The sequence below is a fragment of the Ailuropoda melanoleuca genome, chromosome 18, assembly GCF_002007445.2.
Source record: "Ailuropoda melanoleuca isolate Jingjing chromosome 18, ASM200744v2, whole genome shotgun sequence".
In the NCBI taxonomy this organism is placed as follows: domain Eukaryota; kingdom Metazoa; phylum Chordata; class Mammalia; order Carnivora; family Ursidae; genus Ailuropoda; species Ailuropoda melanoleuca.
Genome location: NC_048235.1, coordinates 32,769,349 through 32,791,331, shown reverse-complemented (window position 1 = coordinate 32,791,331; position 21,983 = coordinate 32,769,349). Strand labels below are relative to the sequence as shown.

The 21,983-nt window shown below is 32.3% G+C and overlaps 1 protein-coding gene across 1 annotated transcript in view; it reads left to right on the top strand.

The window, feature by feature from the left end:
• ADAM2 (ADAM metallopeptidase domain 2) overlaps positions 1-21,983 on the top strand; it is a 119,900-nt gene that overhangs the window by 18,328 nt on the left and 79,589 nt on the right. Inside the window, exons 5-10 of the mRNA XM_034647698.1 lie at positions 1,897-1,973; positions 2,605-2,773; positions 7,211-7,267; positions 18,198-18,269; positions 18,715-18,881; positions 19,927-20,008. Of these exons, the coding sequence (XP_034503589.1) occupies positions 1,897-1,973; positions 2,605-2,773; positions 7,211-7,267; positions 18,198-18,269; positions 18,715-18,881; positions 19,927-20,008 (624 nt within the window). The remainder of the gene's footprint in view (positions 1-1,896; positions 1,974-2,604; positions 2,774-7,210; positions 7,268-18,197; positions 18,270-18,714; positions 18,882-19,926; positions 20,009-21,983) is intronic.

Sequence of the window (21,983 nt, the reverse complement as noted above, 5' to 3'; positions counted from 1 at the left end):
TGACTAAGCCACCCAGATACCCTGCAACTATGTTTAATTTTTAAAGGCTCTTTTTTTTTTCTCAGCTTTCTTTCAGCTTTGATAATATCTATAGGTTCATACTCTAGGTACTTTTTTTAACCTTTTCTTTTACCTTCTCTAATGTGCAGTAAGACCTATCCATTCGTTTTATTTGTTTTTTAATTTTTTAAAAAGATTTAATTTATGTGTGTGAGAGAGAGACACAAAGAGAGCACAAGCGGGGGGAGTAGCAGGCAGAGGGAGAAGCAGGCTTCCTGCTGAGCAAGGAACCCAATAGGGAACTCGATCCCAGGACCCTGGGATCATGACCTGAGCCAAAGGCAGACACTAAACCAACTTAGCCACCCGGGCGTCCCTACAGTTGACATTTTTATAACCTTTTATTTCCTGCTAAATTTCCCTACTGTGCTCAAATGTTCCTTTATATTCTTGATCACATTTTTAATATCTGTTTTAATGCCTTTTCTTTTTCTTTAGTAATTCCAAAATCCTGAGTTGTTTCAGGATCAGTTATCTTTTGGATTTTTCTCTTGACTATGGACCACATTTTTCTTTGATTCATATATACAATATTTTAAAATCATATACTGGCCATATTCAATGATACATTGGACCTTGTGACTGTTTTTATTCTTACTGTTGCAGACAATTAACTTGACTGGAACCAGTTTCTGAATTATACTCTCTTGTGTTTGGAGACATCCCAAAATCTCATAGTCCTTCCAGTTTTTCTTGTCTTAGTTTCTGCTAAACTACTTGAAATTTCTTTCATATAGCCTCAATATAGGTGTAAGTACAGAACCTACACCTGAGTTAATAGCACCCATTTTTATTTATTTATTTATTTATTTATTTATTTATTTATTTATTTATTTATTTGATAGATATAGAGACAGCCAGCGAGAGAGGGAACACAGCAGGGGGAGTGGGAGAGGAAGAAGCAGGCTCATAGCAGAGGAGCCTGATGTGGGGCTCGAATCCACACCACCGGGATCATGCCCTGAGCCGAAGGCAGACGCTTAACCGCTGTGCCACCCAGGCACCCCAATAGCACCTATTTTTAAGGCTTCACTTTGTGCCTCCTCCTTTCCTATCGCATCTCAATTTCTAGACACTCAGTAATTTTTTGTTGTTGTTGTTGGAACTTTAGCTACTTTAAGTTGCCTTAGTGCCCTCAGGTGAAAACCATTACAAATGCAAATCCAGAAAATGCAGTTTTCTTCACTAGTTTGGATTCCCTGCCCCCTGCTTTACTTTTCCTGCCTTTGTAGTGATAGTTTAAAAATTATTTTTCCAGAGTTTATATTTGTTATCAGTGAGAGAGTTAAACATGCAAGCTACTCTGCCATTACATTCAAGTATTTCTGAAAAGAAAAAAATTCTCTTCTGGATTAAATTTTTTAACCTCTATCTTACAAAATTAAGTGAAGAGAGTGTGAGGGAAAAAAAAGTTGTTAATGATTTTTACTTTGATCCGAATGACTGCAAATGTCATGTTTAGTTTTTAACAGGAAAAAAATATGAAAATGTACATAATTCTTTTTTTTTCTTTTTTAATACTTAAAGGTTTTAATTCTCTGAATACCAAGAGTTAACATTTTATGATTACCCTTTGAAAATAGGGTACTTGGGAGCAATTTTGAAGTTTTCAAAATCAGTACATAATGCTCTTTGACCCTTCGGGGAAATTTTTGGAGAATTGAGCCAAATGTTCGTTTAATAATCTTATAAATCTATTTTGGAAACAATGAGCATTTGATACATACACACAAATAAACATATATGCTTTAAAAATTTGAAAATAGTTCCTTTAACATGAATTATTTTAATGAATTATTCTAATAGAGATACATGTATTTTATCTTTATTTTTCAGAATTTTTGCCACTACCAAGGGTATATTGAAGGTTATCCAAATTCTATGGTGATCGTTAGCACATGTACTGGACTCAGGTTATATTATATCATTTTATGATTACAAAGTAGTGTTTTAGAAATTTTTTAATTAATTTTTTTTTTTGAGAGAGAGAGGGAAAGAGAGCACAAGTGGGAAGGGGCAGAGGGAGAAGGAGAAAAAATCCTAAGCGGGCTCCATGCTCAGAGTGGAGCCTGACGCAGGACTTGATCTCATGACCCTGAGATCATGAGCTGAGCCCAAAACCAAGAGTTGGCTGCTTAACCAACTGAGCCACTCAGGCATCCCAGAAATTTTTATATTCTTAAAATTATATTCAGGAGTTCTAAAGTGAGGCATGACTTATTGTGGGAAACTCTCAGTGGAAAAGCATATAATGCAAATTCTTGTAATGTCTCCTACCCAATATTGAATTAAGATTTTTGATATATTTGTAGACTATAAAATATCAATTGCTAAGTGAATACTAATAATGTTAGTATTCTGTGCCACTCAGTAAGCCTGTGGATATTCAGTAGCTTTTTCCTACATTACCATCTCAGACTAACGCTCAAAATAATCTACACACAATTAAAAAAAAAAAACTAGTTCAGTGTCATTTTCTTATGTATTGTATTGACTTTTAAAATGCATTATCTTATTTTTTTACTTATTTTTTGAAATTTGTAGGGGCTTACTACAGTTTGAAAATGTAAGTTATGGTATTGAGCCCTTGGAACCTTCAATTGGTTTTGAACATGTGATTTATCAAGTAAAACACAAGAATAAAGGAGTTTCTTTACATGCTGAGAAGGATATTGAGTCAAGAGAAATGCCCTATAAAATACAAAGTATAGAGGTAGGTGATTGAGTAAAATATATGATTATTACTATGCAAATATATAAACGATGTATTTTTCTAATGTACAAATTATTCATATAACATTATAGATAGATGATAGATAGATGATAGATAGATAGATAGATGATAGATAGATAGATAGATAGATGATAGATAGATGATAGATAGATAGATGATAGATAGATAGATATGCCAGAAACATCATGACTTCTATTGTAAGCCTGAAAATTAGTCATTCAATTTTTTAGAACTCCAAGCTGGCATTTTCCACTGTTAGTAGCATTTTTTCTTGTAATCTAGATCTTCACTGCCTGCAGATGCACTTCTTTCTCCATATTTATTATGTCAAAATTTTGATATAATTAACACAAATGCAATTCACAGAAATATTGAAGATACATATCTAAAGTCCTGGGGAGAATCGTCAATATCTTTTAAAACAACTGCCTCAGAGAGGCCATTACTTTTTCCTCAAGAAAGACAGGGTTAATCTTATACAGGGATGGAAAGGTTACTTCTACTGGCAAAGAAGACTCATCAGAATTTAGGGGCTCAGTGAACCCGAGCTTCATCAGAGTCTTCCCATATGTCTTCATTGCAGTTTTCAGGATATCATTTCTTCCTAATTAATGTCCACAATTTAACAGTAGGCTCATGTAACATTGGAAGTTCAGCTTGTGTTATAATTTGACCATTTATAAAAATAAGATTCTGAGCTTGGTTTTCAGCAACCTCAGTTCACCAAATACAGTAGTTAAGGGGCTCTTTCAGGGCAGATATTTCTTCAGAGAAACATAATCAACAAGATGCATGTATATGTATATGTATGATTGGATGAGGTCCAACCATTTGGAAGGATAATCTGCTTTACTCAAAATTCCCCAATATAAATGTTTATCTAACCTAAAATCACCTTCACAGAAACATCCAGAACAATGTTTAAATACAAATTAGGGCACTGTGGCCCAATCAAGTTGACAGATAAAATTAACCATCACACCAGAGTTAGAAAATTCATTACTATATTTCTTCTAAAATTTTTATTGTTTAATATCTTACATATGATCCAATTTAGGTCAATTTTTATAGAGTGAGGTGGAGTTCTAAATTCATCATTTTTTATTTGTAAACTAGTTTTCCCAACCCTTTTAATGAAAAAACTATACTTTGTTCTACTGAATTTTCATTGCTTTTTTCACCCAAATGTCAGTTGACCGTAAATGTTTGGGATTATTTCTACACTTGCAATTATGTTTCATTGATCCTTATATCTATTCTTATGACAGAATCACACTTTTTTTTTTTTCTTAACTACTATACCTTTGAAGTATTTTTTGGAATCAGGGATGTTCTTTTATGAAATTGTTTGGCTACTTTGGGTAGTATTCATTTCCAAATAAATTTTAAATTTTATTTATTTCAATTCCCTTAAAAAGCCAGATGGGATTATGTTGATTTTGTAGATTGCTCTGGGAAATATTGCCATTTAACAACGTTAACTCCTTCTATCCATGAACATTGAATAGCCTTTGGCTTTTAGATTTTCTTTAATTTCATTTTGCAATGTTTTATATAGTTCAGTTTTCAAGTTGTCATCAAAACATCTTTTGTGAAATTTATTTCTACATTTTTTATTTAAATATTGCACACTTAATTTTTATTTCAAAATTGTGTTTCTATTAGTGTTTGGAAATTATTGGTTTATATATACTGATTTTGTATTTTGCAAACTTGTTTAAATTATTTATTAGTTTTTTATTGAACTTTTTGTAGTTTTCTATGTTTAAGATTATGTTATCTTCAATAAAGGTAGCTGATGCTCTTCTTTTGCAATTAGGATACCTTTCATTTATTTTTCATTGCTGAATTACCCTGGTTAGCATCTCAGGTACAATGTCGGATAGGTGAGAAGAGATATCTTTGTCTTTTTCAAATCTTAGGAGGAAATGATTCAGTCTATTTTCATTAAGTATGATATTAATGGTGAAATAAAATAAAAACTCCCTGGAATTTTTTACTTACTTTACTCACTGATAAAACTCTCCTGTTTTTCATTCTATCTCACTTTTTCTAAATTTTTCTTTCACAATCACATCCTAGATACTGATATTTCCCATGTTATGTCTCAGGTTTTCATTTGTTTGTCATATATTTTTCCATGGATTTATCTACTGTGATTTACAGATCTCCTACTCTCTTTCTAAATTTTTTCCTGAGTTATCCCAAGTTAAAATATACAAATACATATTATCTACCTACCTATATCTATCATCTATGTATCTATGTATCTGTGTATCTGTGTATTTATCTTTTTATCATCTGTTATCTATCATCTATCTATCATCTATCTATATATCATCTATCATCTACCTATATCTATCATCTATGTATCTGTGTATGTATCATCTATCATCTATCTATTTATCATCTATCATCATCTATCTGTTGCCTATCAATTATCTTCATGTCCCTTCTCACTCCCTGAATATTCCTACCCATGACTTTTGACATTTTTTAAACTTAAATCTTTAATCTATCTATGTTGCAATTGGATCTTCTGGTAGCATTACATGATCTTCTTGCTTAGATTCAATTCTGTAGTATTTACTTCACTAAAGCAAACTTCCCTGCAATCGGAGTCATCTTTATATAACACATATATAAGCAATTTGTCTCTGTATATGGTTATTTTCTCTTACTAAATAAAATGCTTTAGTGGTCTTTTGAAATCAAATATCTGCTCACTTTTCCAACACACACAATTCCTGAAATTATTTTATGCATCTTTGTCTTAAACTTTTATTTAGCTATAATGGACTGTGAATTTTTTCTGCTAGAAGCTTATTGTTCAGTAAATGAATAAATAAATTGTTATTAACTAAATATTAACCAATCCGAATTTCAAAAATCAAGGTTTACCTCAGGGAATGTTAGACAACACTTATGTTCATTAAAACAAAGAAATAGGTTTGAATCCCTCGATCCATTAATATATCATTTCTCTCAATTAATTTAAATGTTTATTTTTATCCTCTAGTAAGGTAGTGTTGTTTTCTTGTTTAGGGACTTTAATGAAAGGATAGAGTCCTATAAGCAAGACTATTATGCAACATTTGGTGCTTAGTTTTGGAGGAAATAATAAGAAACCAGTTAGACCACAATGGGATTTCATCAACATTTTTTTAAATGAAACCATCAAATCTCCAAAACTTGGACCAAGAAAGAGAATTTTAGAGTGAGGGGGGAAAAATGAGTAATCAAGGAGCCCTAAATATGCCTTTCTGACCTTTCTCAACTTTTCTTTCTCCTTTAAATTACTAAAATCATTACTCTTTTGTCTCCACTAAACCACAGATTTGTTGTTCCCTCTTTAATTCTCCTTTTCATATGTTGAGGAAAACAGTTTATCTAAAATGGAATGGTTTTGAACTTTCAAGGGATTAAATATCAGTGTAAAGAAGAAAAAATGCAGACACTAAAATAATCATGATAAAATTTTGCTCAATTTCTGAAATTTGATGAGCCTTTTCTGCTTCCAAATATTTTCCAGTGCATGTAGATGGTATGTTATTTTAGCTTAAAAATATTTTAAGTTTTCCACATGTATAGTCTTAAAGTTTTGCAAAGGCTGTTCTTAGATGTTTTTTCCAGTGCCTTCCTCCTTCACCAAAAAAATAATGATGAAAATAAGTAACATTTTGTTAATAGTAATTATAACAATTATTACTTTATCTTCATTTTTGGGAAACAGTCTAAGTCACATAAATGATAAGCCAGATTTCAAACACCATTAAGGCTTCACATTTGTGCCTAAATTAACCACTATGATCTAAGTGGATCACATGATACCCAGAGTATACATCTTGAGATATCTATGATCTGGTATAAGAATGTTAGTCATTTTGATTCTTTGTCGTATAACATTTTTCTTTAAAAAAAAAAAACTAATTCGCTAAATTTTTTCTGAGGTAAATTATACAAAAATTAACTCTATTCTTCAAATGAAATCCCACTCCTCTAGACACAGAGATGTGACCTCACTCTTTTGGGGTATAGGAAAAAACTATAGGACCACCTACTACAGTATAATAGAATTTTGAAGCTAATTAAACACTCACATCTTGTAATGGGAAGTCAATGGAAAAGTTTCTTCAGAGAAAATAATAGAAATAGCTCAGTACCAATGAGAATATAGACAATGGAAGTAAAGGAAATTTTTTTTGAGTAAATTAAATATTTGATCAAGCACAAAGGAAGTGAAAAGGCAAAATTTCTGCAAATGATTCAGTGATAGCAAGTTTTACTTAAATTATCTAATCATTTTTTATATATAAAATTGTATTTTGCAACATTGAATTCATGAAGTAGTGATAGATATTAAAACATTTAAGTAATACTTCAATTTTGATGTAAAATTTGTGGATTTTTTTTCAGCCACTTCCAGAGTTTTCTCAGTATATAGAAATGCATGTTGTAGTTGAAAAAAATTTGGTAAGTATATTTTGACTTGTTTATGTCCATTTATATTAGCAATGGAGGGTTATAAAAAAGTTGGAATAAATTTTTAAACAAACAACAATGACCATTTTTGGTTTATTTCTGCTTTAATGTATTTTAAATTACTAATATCAGTAGTAAATTGGAAATCAAATCTCTATAAATTTATTCTTAGTTTTATATAAATAATGTAAATTTTAAAAATTGCTAACTTTAGAATAGTTTCTTAGTAATTTTTATTTATCCTTCCCATACTTCTAATGCTCAGAAATGCCTGATCTTTTTACTGTCTCCATGGTTTGGGCTTTTTCAGAATGTCATGTAATTGAAATATACAGTATGTAGCCATTATAAACTGTTTTCTTTAGCTTAGTAATGTTTTTAACTTTACTCCATGCCTTTTCATGCTTTAATAGCTCATTTCTCTTCAGCACTGAATAAAATTCTATTATCTGGATATACTACAATTTATTCATTCACTCACTTACTGAAGGATATCTTGGTTGCTTCCAAGTTTTGAAAATTGTGAACCAAACTGCTAAAAACATCCATGTTTAGGTTTTTGTGTGGACATAAGTCCTGACTCCTTTGGGTAAATAACCAAGGAGTATTATTACTAGATCATATGTTAAGAGTTTGTTTCACTTTGTAAGAAACTGCTAGACTATCTTCTAAAGTGACTGTACCATTTTTCCACTGAAGATGATATTAGCTGTGGGTTTTTTATAAATTGTCTTGATTACGATGAGGTATGTTCCCCTAAATGTACTATGTTGAGGGCTTTTATCATAAATGGATGCTGTACTTTTCAGATACTTTACCTGCATCTATTGAAATAATCATATGGTTTTTATCCTTTCTTTTATTAATGTGGTGTATCACATTGGTTTGTGCATATTGAACCACCCTTGCAACCTAGGAATAAAATCACTTGATTGGTGAATGATTTTATTAATGTATTGTTGGATTCAGTTTGCTAGTATTTTATTGAGAATTTTTACATCCATGTTCTTCAGCAATATTGGCCTATAGTTCTCTTTTTTAGTGGAGTCTTTATCTGGTTTTGATATTGGGGTAATGCTGGCCTCATAGAATGAGTTCGAGAGTTTTCCTTTCTCTTATATGTTTTTGAGTATTTTGAGAAGAGTAAGTATTAACTCTTCTTTAAATGTTTGGTAGAATTCACCTGTAAAGTTATCTGGCCCTGAACTTTTGTTTGTCGGGAGTTTTTTGATTACTGATTCAATTTCTTTGCTGGCTATTGGTCTGTGCAAGTTTTCTATTTCTCCTGTTTGTTTTCATGGTCTATATGTTTCTAGGATTTTATCCATTTCCTATCCATTGGAAAGGTTGTCCAATTTGTTGGCATATACTTTTTCATAATGTTCTCTTATAATTGTATTTCTGTAGTGATTGTTGTTATTTCTCCTTCTCATTTGTGATTTTATTTAGTTAGTTCCTTAATCTTTTCTTTTTGATAAACCTGTCTAGATGTATATCAATTTTATTTATTTTTTCAAAGAAACAATTCCTGGTTTCATTGACTTATTCTATTGTTTTTTTGTTTGTTTTGGTTTGGGGGTTTTTTTTGTTTGTTTTTATATTATTTCTTTTTTAACCTTTACTATTTTCTTCCTTCTGCTGGATTAGTCTTCATTTGTTGTTCTTTCTCTAGCTCTTTCAGGTGTAAGAAGCTAGGTTGTCTATTTGAGATTTTTCTTGCTTCTTGGAATAGGCCTGTATTTCTACATACTTCCCTCTTAACGACTGCTTTTGTGGCATCCCAAAGGTTTTGGACTGTTATGTTTTCATTTTCATTTGTTTCCATGTATTTTTTTTAAATTTCTTATTTGATTTCCTGGTTGAACCATTCATTGTTTAGTAGCATGTTGTTTAACCTCCAGGTATTTGTGGTCTCTCCAAATTTTATATTTTGATTGACTTCCAAATTTCATAGCATTGTGGCCAGAAAAGGTGTATGGTATTTTTTCAGTCTTTTTGTATTTTTTGAGGTCTGATTTGTGATCTAATATATGATCTATTCCTGAGACTGTTCCATGTGCACTTGCAAAGAATTTGTATTCTGCTGTTTTTGAAATTGAATGTTCTGAATTTATCTGTTAAGTCCATCTGTTCCAGTATGCCATTCAAAGCCATTGTTTCTTTGTTTATTTTCTCTTTAGATGATCTGTCTACTAATATGTGTTAAAGTCCCATATTTTTCTTATTATCAATGAGTTCCTTTATGTTTGTTTTAAATTCTTACATATTTGAGTGCTCCCATGTTGGGGGCATAAATATTTACAGTTGTTATATATTCATGTTGGATTGTCCCCTTTATGATTATATAGTGCCCTTTATCTCTTTTTTTTTTTTTTTTTTAAAGATTTTATTTATTTATTCGACAGAGATAGAGATAGGCAGCGAGAGAGGGAACACAAGCAGGGGGAGTGGGAGAGGAAGAAGCAAGGCTCATAGCCGAGGAGCCTGATGTGGGTCGATCCCATAACGCCAGGATCACGCCCTGAGCCGAAGGCAGACGCTTAACCGCTGTGCCACCCAGGTGCCCCCCTTTATCTCTTGTTACAGTCTTTGTTTTAAAGTCTAGTTTGTCCCATATAAATATTGCTGTTCTGGCTTTGAATGTGTAGATTGCTTTAGGTAGTATAAAGATTCTAACAATATTTGTTCTTCCAATCAATGAGCATGGAACTTTTTTCCATTTCTTTTTGTCTTCCTCAATTACTTTCATAACTGTTACATAGTTTTAAAAATGCATTTACCTCTTTGGGTAGTTTATTCTTAGGTATCTTATGGTTTTGGTGCAATTGTAAATGGGATCCATTTCTTGATTTCTCTTTCTTCTGCCTCATTCTTCTTGTATAGAAATGCGACTGATTTCTGTGCATTGATTTTATATCCTGCCACTTTGCTGAATTCCTGTATGAGTTCTAGCAATTTTTGAGTGAAGTCTTACAGGTTGTCAACATAGAGTATCATGTCATCTGCAAAGACTGAAAGCATGACTTCTTTGCTGATTTGGATACCTTTTATTTATTTTTTTATTTTCCAATTGCTGAGGCTAGGACGTCTAGTACTATGTTGAACAAGAGTGGTGAGAGTTAACATCACTGTCTTGTTCCTGACCTTAGGGGAAAAGCTCTCAGTTTTTCCCCCATTGAGGATGATATTCACTGTGGATTTTTCATATATGATTTTTATGATACTGAAGTATGTTACCTCAATCCCTACACTGCAGAGAGTTTTTATGAAAAAAGGATGCTGTATTTAGTCAAATGTTTTTTTCTGCATCTTTTGAGAGGATCATATAGTTCTTGTCCTTTCTTTTATTAACGTGATGTATCACATTGACAGATTTCTGGATGTTGAACCAGCCTTGCAGTCCAGGAATAAATCTTGGTTGTGGTGAATAATCTTTTTAATGTACTCTTTGATCCCATTAGCTAGTATCTTGGTGAGAATTTTTGCATCCATGTTCATCAGAGATATTGGTCTGTAATTCTCCTTTTTGGTGGGGTCTTTGTCTGGTTTTGGGATCAAGGAAATGCTGGCTTCATAGGATGGGTTTGGAAGTTTTCCTTCCATGTATATTTTTTGAAAGAACTTCAGAATAGCTAGGACTCTGCTGGGAGGCCATCTGGCACTAGACTCTGTTGGGAGATTTTTGATTACTGCTTCAATTTCTTTGCTGGTTATGAGTCTGTTCAGGTTTTCTATTTCTTCCTGTTTCAGTTTTGATAGTTTATTTGTTTCTAGGGATGCATCTATTTCTTTCAGATTGCCTAATTTGTTGGCATATAATTGCTCATAATATGTCCTTATAATAGTTTGCATGTCTTTGTTGTTGGTTGTGATCTCTCCTCTTTTACTTATGATTTTATTTATTTGGGTCCTTTCTCTTTTCTTTTTGGTAAGTCTGGCAAGGGGTTTATCAAGCTTATTAATTCTTTCAATGAATCAGCTCCTCATTTTGTTGATCTGTTTTACTGTTCTTTTGATTTCTATATCATTGATTTCTGCTCTAATCTTTATTATTTCTCTTATCCTGCTGGATTTAGGCTTTATTTGCTGTTCTTTATCCAGATCCTTTAGGTGTAAGGTTAGACTGTGTATTTGAGACTTTTCTTGCTTCTTCAGATAGGCTTCTATTGTTATATACTTTCCTCTTAGGACTGCTTTTGCTGCATCCTAAATGTTCTGAAATTTTGTGGTTTCATTTTCATTTGTTTTCATATATTTTTAAAATTCTTCTTTAATTACATGGTTGAACCATTCATTCTCTAGTAGGATGCTCTTTAACCTCCATGTATTTGTTTTCCTTCCAAATTTTCTCTTGTGATTGAGTTTAAGCTTGTTTGTTTATTTATTTATAAAGATTTTATTTATTTATTTGACAGAGTGAGAGAGAGTGAGAGAGGGAACACAAGCAGGGGGAGTGAGAGAGGGAAAAGTAGGTTTCCCCCTGAGCAGGGAACCTGATGGGGGGCTTGATCTCATGACCCTGGGATCATGACCTGAGACAAAGGCAGATGCTTACCGACTGAGCCACCCAGGTACCCTTGAGTTTAAAGTTTTAAAGTATTGTGGTCTGAAAATATTCATGGAGTAATCTCAATCTTTTGGTACCTTGAGCCCTTATGACCCAGTATGTGATCCATTCTGGAAAATGTTCCATGTGCAATCTAGAAGAATGGGTATTCTGTTGCTTTAGGATGAAATGCTTTGAATATATCTGTGAAGTCCAGCTGGTCCAGTGTGTCTTTCAAAGCCTTTGTTTCCTTCTTGCTCTTCTGCAGAGATGATCTGTCCTTTGCTGTGAGTGGGGTGTTAAAGTTCCCTGGTATTATTGTATCATAATCAATAAGTTTCTTTAAGTATTTGTTATTAATTGCTTCATATAATTGACTGCTCCCAAGGTAGGGGCATAAATATTTACAGTTGCTAGATCTTCTTGTTGGACAGACCCTTTTATTATAATATAGCGTCCTTCATAATCTCTTACTATAGTCTTTGCTTTAAAATCTAGTTTATATGATATAAGAATTGCTACCCCAGGTTTCTTTTGTTCCTTAGCATGATAAATTGTTCTTCACCCCCTCACTTGCAATCTGATGGTGTCTTTGGGTCCAAAATGAGTCTCTTGTAGACAGCATATCAATGGTCTTGTTTATTAGTCCAATCTGATATCCTGTGTCTTTTGATTGGAGCATTTAGTCCATTTACATTCAGAGTAATTATTGAAAGATATGAATTTAGTGCTATTGTGTTACCCGTAAAGTCACTGTTTCTGTAGATTGTTTCTGTTCCCTTCTGGTCTTTGTTACTTTTGGGCTCTCTTCTTGCTCAAAGGATCCCTTTTAATATTTCTTGCAGGGCTGGTTTAGCATTCATGAATTCCTTAAGGTTTTTTGTTGTTTTCTTTTTGCCTTGGAAACTCTTTAACTCTCATTCTATTCTGAATGAGTGCCTTGCTGGATAAAGTATTCTTGGCTGCATATTTTTCTCATTTAGCACATTGAATATGTCGTGCTGGTCCTTTCTGGCCTTCCAGGTCTCTGTGGACGGGTCTGCTGTGAGACTTATGTGTCTGCTCTTTTAGATAAAGGACCTTTTCTTCTGAGCTGCTTTCATGATTTTCTCTGTCTCTGAAGTTTGCAAGCTCCACTAATATGTGTTGAGGTGCTGACCTTTTTTATTGACTTTGAGGGGGTTCTCTGTGCTTCCTGGTCTTGAGTTCCTGTTTATTTTCACAGATTAGACATGTTCTCAGCACTAATTTGCTCAAATAAACCGTCTGCCCCTCTGTTTCTCTCCTTCTCTTCTGAGACCCCTATTATTCTAATATTAGCTTGTGTTATGGTATCACTGATTTCTCAAAATCTGCCTTCATGATCCAGTAGTTGTTTTTCTCTCTTTTTTCCCTTAGCTTCTTTATTTTCTATCATTTTATCTTCTATATCACTGACTCTCTCTTGCTTCCTTTATCCTAGCAGTTAGAGCCTCCATTTTTTATTGTATCTCAGTAATAGCATTTTGAATTTGGCCTGATTAGATTTTAGTTCTTCTATGTCTAGAGTAAGGGATTTTCTACTGTCTTGTATGCTTTTTTATTATCTTTATAATCATTGTTTTGAATTCTAGTTCTGACATCTTAATTATATCCATGCTGGTTAAATCTCTGGCAGTGAGTACTGCCTGCTGTTCTTTCCTTTGAGGTGAGTTTGTCTGTCTCATCGTGTCCAGAAAGAATAGGTGAAAGAGAAAAAAGACAAAAATAGCAAGAACAACACCAGAAAAATACAAACAAACAGAACTGGAAGGAAACAAAACCAAAGCAAAATAAGAAAAAAATATCAAACAATAAGTAAAACAGAACAAAACAATAAACTAGATCCTGGGTATATTTTGGTCTATTTGTTAAAGGAAACTAGATCCCAAAATAGGAAAGAAAGGGAAAAAATGTGTATATATATATATACAGACACAAAAAACCCAATACAGTACAATGGAAGAAAACCAAATTTATATATATATATATATATATATATATATATATATAATGAATTAAAAAAAGAATTAATAAAATAAAATACCTGGAAAAAAATCCCAAAGGACTAAAGAATAATAAAAACACCACAAATGCTATATACTGTTTTCTCCAAGAGCTGAAGTTTTGCAGTTCTATATGATTGGTTTACTTGGTGTTAGCAGTTGTTCTTGCTGGTCTTCTGTGGGAGGGGCCTGTTGCACTGATTATCAGGCATTCTTGCCTGGGTGGAATTGTGCCTCCCTTACCAGGGGTCTGGACTCAGTGTAAGTGGCTCCAGATTGCACTATGTTTTGCTCCCTGAAGGCTTTCAGTACTGATGTAGGGGATGAAAATGGTGTCACCCCTATCTCTAGTCCCAGAGCTGAAAGTTCATGCCCACAACTCTTCAGTGAGCTCTCACAGAAAAGCTATCAATCACTCTTGTCTCCCTGGTTTCCATCTTTTTTTTAAAGATTTTATTTATTTATTTGACAGAGAGAGAGGGAATGCAAGCAAGGGGAGTGGGAGAGGAAGAAGCAGGCTTCCCACCAAGCAGGGAGCTGGATGCGGGCTGGATCCCAGGACCCTGAGCCAAAGGCAGATGCTTAATGGCTGAGCCACCCAGGCACCACTCCCTGGTTTCCATCTTAACTCTGTGTTCACCCAGCCAGTGACCAAGCGTTTTTATCTCAAGTACATGACCCAGTTTCCAGTCTCCAAACTTTTGGACTCCTGCAGCTGGACCAGAGCCATTCCTCCTGGGGAAGGGAGGGGGTTCTCCTCGAGCTTCTGCATTTTGCTGGGTCCCTGCCCTGAGAAGGGTTGCCAGACCATGCAGTGTTTCTCTGTTTATGGCAACACTGAACAGAAAGCTGGCACCTAGACTTGCTGCTTTAAGCTAGCTTCCCTTCTCTGATGCTTGAGAACTCTGCCAGATTCAGGCACCCCTGTTCTTTTATGACCCTGAGGATCCTGAGACCATGCTGTCTACCTGGCCCCACTTTGCCATCTGAGCACCTTTAAACCAGGGATGTTCCCAAGTTAGCAGACTTCTTAATGTTCCAATTTTGTGCTCTGATGTTTATATGCTTACAATACTTTTAGTAGCCTGCTAAAGAGCTTCCTCCCTTCCATGGTTTAACTTCCAGTACACCACCCCATATTCATGTCTCCTCTGCACCTCCTACCTTGCAAAAAATAACCACTTTTCTATTTGTAGAACTGTAGCAATTCTTTTCTCAGATCTCTTATTGATTTCACAGGTGTTCAGAATGATTCGATAGCTATCTAGTTGCATTCCAGGGACCAGAAGAAATTAAGGTCCCCTATTCCTCTGCCATCTTAACTCCTTACCCAGGCTCTGTTTTTAGATGTATATGTATTTATAATTTTGTATCTTTCTCATTGACATGTCAGTTCTCTTCTCATAGTTTGCATGGTATGCTCTTTCAGTACTTTTACTTTCAAGTTATTTGTATCTTTGAAAATTTAGTATGCTTCTGTAAACAATATACAATTAATTCTTCTCTTCCCTTTATCAAGTCTGGCAGCCTTTGACATTTTCTTGTATTATTTAATTAAAAAAAATGTGTGTGTGTGTGTCTGTGTGTGAGAGGTTCTCCAAGTCAACTGAGTAGTTAATTCATTCTTTTTGAGGACTGAATAGTATTTCATGGTATGCATGTGCTGTAATTAATTCCTTTATTCTCTTTTTGGGGAGTATTCACTTTATTTCCAGTTTTATTCTGTTTTTTTTTGTTTGTTTGTTTTGTTTTGATTTCCACCATAAAATGCTTAAGAATTATCCTTATTCATGAGTACTTCCATCTTGGGCATTTGACCCCTATGAGAAAAGTCACCAGGAGTAAGGATGATGGCTCAAAAGATTTATGTTTGCTTAATTTTAATAAATATCATCCATTGCTTCATAAAGATTGTAACTTTTTTCACATATCCAAGTTAAAACAAAATACATATTCCGTTCATACCTACTAATCATCCATTTTATATTTCTCTTTAATTTTTGCTAGTCAGTGCACATAAAATTTTATCTAAATGTGATTTTAATTTCTATTTCCTTGAGAATTAATTTAAGCATCATTTAATATTTAGTGGTCACTGGTATTAGCTTTTCTCTAAATTGATAACTTATGCCTTTTCTTATTTTTTATTTGCCTTGTTTTCAACTTATAAGAAATCTTTGAATATTGAAAATATTCATGTTTTATTGTCTGAAATATTGTTATCAAAATATTGACCTTGGTAATTAACTTCATTTGTGGATTTTTTGTATCACAAAACTTTAATTTTCATGTATTCAAATATGCCTTCACATTCCTACACAATTTTTGGCTTTGCAATTTTAATTAGGAGGGTATCAATAACCACCTATACTTTTTATGTAGTTTTCTAGATTTGTCTGCATATAACTCTTTAATTCACCTGGAATGTATTTTCATATATGGCATAGGATAAACTATGACTTAAGATGGGTGTCTGCTTTTATTATCTTTCAGATGAAGAGCTGGTTCTAAAGCACTATTTATTAAATATTAAAGTCTTACATGTAATTGGGATATATTTATGATTTCTCCATTTGTGTCCCATTAGTCTATTTTTCCATTCATAAACTAACATCATACTGACAATTACAGTGAGTTCATGGTATAATGATATCTAGCAAGGTAAATCTCTTTATCCTGTTTTTTCCTCATACTTTAGCACATTTTCTCTCGGGTTCTTTTACTTATCTATAAGCTTTATGATCATTTTCTTAATTCTTCCTCCCAAAATGGGGGACTCTAATTGGTATGGCATTAAAATTTAATACTAACTTAGAGTAATTAACAAACTTGTGATAGAAAGTCTTCTTATCCAAAAATAATGTATACTTTTGTGATTAGACTGGTTTTATGTCTTTTAATAAGATTATTGTAGTTTTCTTCCTATAGATATACTGCCTTTTAAAAATTTACTCTTAAGGAAATAAAACAATTTAATTTTTCAGTATTGTCAATGAATTTTTATATAAAATGAGAAAAACATCATTAATTTTACAGATAGCTCATATATCTAGCAATCTTACATATTCTAATAATAATTATAGTAACTTTACTGGATTCTCATGGGTTTTCTGGTATAAAGTATATCACAAACTCAAAGATAGAGTTTTATTTCTTCTTTCCAAATGTTTGCTGCAGTTATTTTATTTTCCCGTGTTTTTGCATTCACAAAAACTTCCCTGACCATGTTAAATAATGAAGAGAATAATAGACAAGCTATATAGTTCCTGATTTTAATTGAAATGGTTTATCCATTTAGAATAATATTTACTATTAGTTTTTTGTTGTTGATTTTTGCCCCTGTTGCTGTGTTTAGTCTTTATGACATTTGAGTAATTTTACTTGATTCTCATTTTTTTTATTTGCTATTAGGAATTGCTGGTGAATTTTATCAAATTCTTCCTCAGCATTTATTATATCAACCATGCAGGTTTTCTTCATTAGATTGTTGATGTAATGCATAACACTTACATATTTTATTGATGTTGAACATGAGTTATTGGAAATCAACTCTGACTCATCGTTACATATTATTCTTTTGATACGTTGCTGGAATCTATTGACTAACATTTATAAAATTTGCATTAATATTAATGAGTTTGGGTGTTTTGTAGTTTGTTGAATAGATCAATTACCACAGAAGAAGCCAGAGAGGTGATTAAAGGACTATGATTGAAAAATTCAGAAATTTATGAACTCATAGCTCCATTTTTATAGAAACTTTAAATAATTGATAATTACAATATAATCTAGTAGTTTTCAAACTTTTTTATGAATAAGAATCACTTAGGAAACAGTGATAAAATCAGAGTTTTCATTATGAAAGGATGTTGAAGTTTGTTAAAATGTTTTTTTCTGCACCTTCTGATGATTCTTCATCAACTGATCATATAATTTGTATCCTTCATTTTGTTGATGTAGGGTATCATACTGACTGATTTGCAGATGTCGAACCATTCTTACATCCCTGGAAAATATCCCTACTGATCACAATGTGTTATCCTTATAATATGCTGTTGAATTTAGTTTGCCTATATTTTGCTGAGGATTTTTTTGTAACTGTGATCATTAGGAATATTGGTTTGTATTTTTCTTTTGCAGTGTTTGATTTTTGTGTTAGGGTAATGGTGGCCTCATAAAATGAGTCTGGAAGTGTTCCCTCCTCTTTTATTTTTGGAAGAGTTTGTAGTGTCTTTTGTATTTTAAAAATATTTTGCCTATTTTATACTGAGTATATATAACATCACTTCTATAATAATAGTGCTTAAAAACTAATAAATTGGCAATTTAAACAATTTCTTATCTTTGTCAGTATAATCATATGGGTTCTGATACGATTGTTGTCACTCAAAAGATTTTCCAGTTGATTGGACTGACCAATGCTGTAAGTAATTGCTTTTTAAATCTTTTTGTATTTGCTTGTGTTACTTAAAGCATTCCCATATTTTTTTTTTAATGGCACTGTCTGAATGCACATGATATATGAAATAGGCCAAATTATGTAACTATTTTAAGTTTCAGTTTTCTGAATAGGAATAATAATAGGAATAATAGTTATTATGTATACCTAATTAAGTTATGCATATAATTATAAAATTGATAAAGCACATCACATGGGGCTTGCTGAAGTACAAGCATTTCAAACTGTTTATTACTTGTTTTATAAGTAGTATTTATTACTTACTAATATACTCTGTGAGATCTGATCCAGACTTAACAATTCTGTTGTTTAATATTTGTCATCAGTGCAGTTTATTTTTATAGATAAATCTCCAGATCTATTTAAACCATGATATTTGAACACATTTTCTTCATGTCTTCTATTTTAGATTTTTACATCATTTAATATTACAATAGTTCTCTCTTCATTGGAACTTTGGATAGATGAAAATAAAATCTCAGTAACCGGAGATGCTAATGAATTATTACACAGATTTTTAAAATGGAAAAGATCTTATCTTGTTTTGCGTCCTCATGATATAGCATTTTTACTTGTGTAAGCATATTTTGGTTTTACTAAGTCTTATACAAAGGAAACATCCATATTTGACTTAATTTTTGACAGTTGACAGGCCTTTAGGGAAAATATGCCATTTTTTTCCTGCATACAACATCATGTGAATGTGATTTTTCAAAACACAGTTTTTATAACAGAATTATTGATGTCAATCATTTTATTTACTTGTTTGTAGTTAAAATTGGTGCTCTCAATATTGTTATCGTATGCTTTCCTACGTTAGAATATGTAACATATCATTAAATGTCCCAAACTATACTTAAAATAATAACATATCTATCTGAAGAAACACACATGATGAATGTAGTAATTAGGGCTTCTTTTTATGCTTTATTTTCGTAAGATAGCAACAACAACAACAAAAAAACACAAGGCTATGGCAACACTACTGTTTATTTTAATATCTCTAACATACCATATTTACGTTGTGCTGCATTTTAAAAAATATAAGCCTCCCCTTCTATTTAATAAGTTCTTTTTTTCTCTTATTAATATTTAGGATCTATGTATAAGATATTGTTATATTATGTAAAAATAATATATTTACAGAATTATAATATTTTAAATTATTTTCTGTCCCATGAATATGCCATATGTTTTCATGATCCTGGTTGTATAAATCTATCTGATTAATGGGAGACTTCAACTCACAACATGACTCTTCCCATTTTATTTAGCAGTTGTATTGCTTTAGCTTCCTTATTTTAAGGATTTTTATTTATTTTTATTATTTTGATATTCTAGGAATTATTTAACTTTTAAAAATACTACATAATAAAGACTTTTTTCTAAAAATTCAATATGAAAATAAACTTTTCTAGTATTCATTTTTAAATGTATTTAATTGTTTTCAAAACAAGCAGACCTGTTTAGTCACTTCTAAGCCTCATTACCCTCAAGTTAGGTGGAAATTTTTATCAATTTATTATATAAATATGGAAATCAAAAAGTTATTAGGAAAATTCAATAGCAATTGTGCTTAATTTTACAAAATTATATGATTATGATCCTTTTTTAACTTAAGTTACAGAGAAAAATCAACTTTTGTTGGTGCAACCTTTCAAGGGAAGATGTGTGATAGCCATTATGGAGGAGGTGTTGCTCTGGTATGGTATGGCTTAATTTGTTTGGCTGAGATGTATAAATAGAATGCTATTTAGATCAATATGCAGTTAAATATTTCTTTATTTTATTATATTTATGTATATTAACATTTTCAAAATGCTTCTAAAGATCTTTGTCCCTGCTACAGATTAGAAATGTTGGGACTTAAAAAGTTCTTAATGAACTTCATAGATAAAAAATTTGTATCCTTTGGGTAAATAATTTGTAGTGCAATTTCTGGATCATAGGATAGTTCTATTTTTAACTTTTTGAAGAATTTTTATACTGTTTTCTGGAGTGGCCGTACCATTTTGCATTCTCACCAACAGTGCAAAAGTGTTACCTTTTCTCCACATCCTTCCCAACACGTATTGTTTCCTGTATTGTTAACTTTTGCTATTCTTACAGGTATAAAGTGATATCTCATTGTTCTTGATATGTATTTCCCTGACGATCCGTTATGTCGAGCATCTTTTCATGTGTCTGCTGGCCATTTATATGTCTTATTTGGAAAAATGTCTGTTTGTGTCTTCTTTCTGCCAATTTCTTAACTGGATTATTTGTTTTTGGGTTGTTGAGTTTGATAGGTTCTTTATAGATTTTGGATAATAACCCTTTATCAGATATGTCATTGGCACATATCTTCTCCCATTCTGTCAGTTGTCTTTTGGTTTTGTTGACTGTTTCACTGAGCAGAAGTTTTTATCTTGATGAAGTCCCAGTAGTTCATTTTTGCTTTTGTTTCCCTTGCCTCTGGAAACATATCTAGTAAGAAGTTTCTATGGCTGAGGTCAAAGAAGTTGTCTCACATTTAGGTCTTAAATCCATTTTGAGTTTATTTTTGTGTATGGTGTAAGAAAGTGGTTCAATTTCATTCTTTTGCATGTTGCTGTCCAGTTTTCCTTACAGCATTTGTTGAAGAGACTGTCTTTTTTCCATTGGATATTTTTTTCTGCTTTTTCAAAGATTAGTTGACCATATAGTTGTGGGTCCATTTCTGAGTTTTCTATTCTGTTCCATTGATCTCTGTGTCTGTTTTGTGCCAGTACCATACTGTCTTGATGTCTTTGTAATATAGCTTGAAGTCTGGAATTGTGGTGCTTCCAGGTTTGCATTTCTTTTCCAAGATTGCTTTGGCTATTTGGGGTCTTTTGTGGTTTCATACAAATATTAGGATTGTTTGTTCTAGCTCTGTGAAAAATGCTGGTGGTATTTTGATAGGATTACCTTAAATGTATTGTTTGCTTTGGATACTATAGACATTTTAACAATATTTGTTCTTCTAATCCATGAGCATAGAATATTTTTCCATTTATTTGTGTCATCTTCAATTTCTTACATCAGTGTTCTATAGTTTTCATAGTACAGTCTTTTCCATCTTTGGTTAGGTTTATACCTAGGGGTATTATTTTTGGTGCAAGGGCAAATGGGATCAATTCCTTGATTTCTTTTTCTGTTGTTTCATTATTGATGTATGGAAATGCAAGAGATTTCTGTACATTGGTGCTATATCCTGTGACCCTGCTGAATTCACTCATTAGTTCTCACAATTTTTTTGATGGAGTCTTACGGGTTTTCTACATAAAGTATCATATCATCTGCAAATAGTGAAAGTTTGAATTCTTCCTTGCCAATTTGGATGTCTTTTATTTATTTTTTTGTTGTCTAATTGCTGAGGCTCAGACTTCCAGTACTATATTAAATAACAATGGTGAGAATGGACATCCTTGTCTTGTTCCTGACCATAAAAGAAACATTCTCAGTTTTCCCCCATCAAGGATGATATTCACTTTGGGTCTTTCATATATGGGCCTTTATGATGTTGAGGTATGTTCCCTCTATCCATACTTTTTTAAGGGCTTTTTTCAAGAAAGGATACTATACTTTGTCAAATGCTTTTCCTGGATCTATTTAGAGGATCTTATGGTTCTCCTCTCTTTTATTAATGTGGTATATCCAGTTAATTGATTAGTGAAT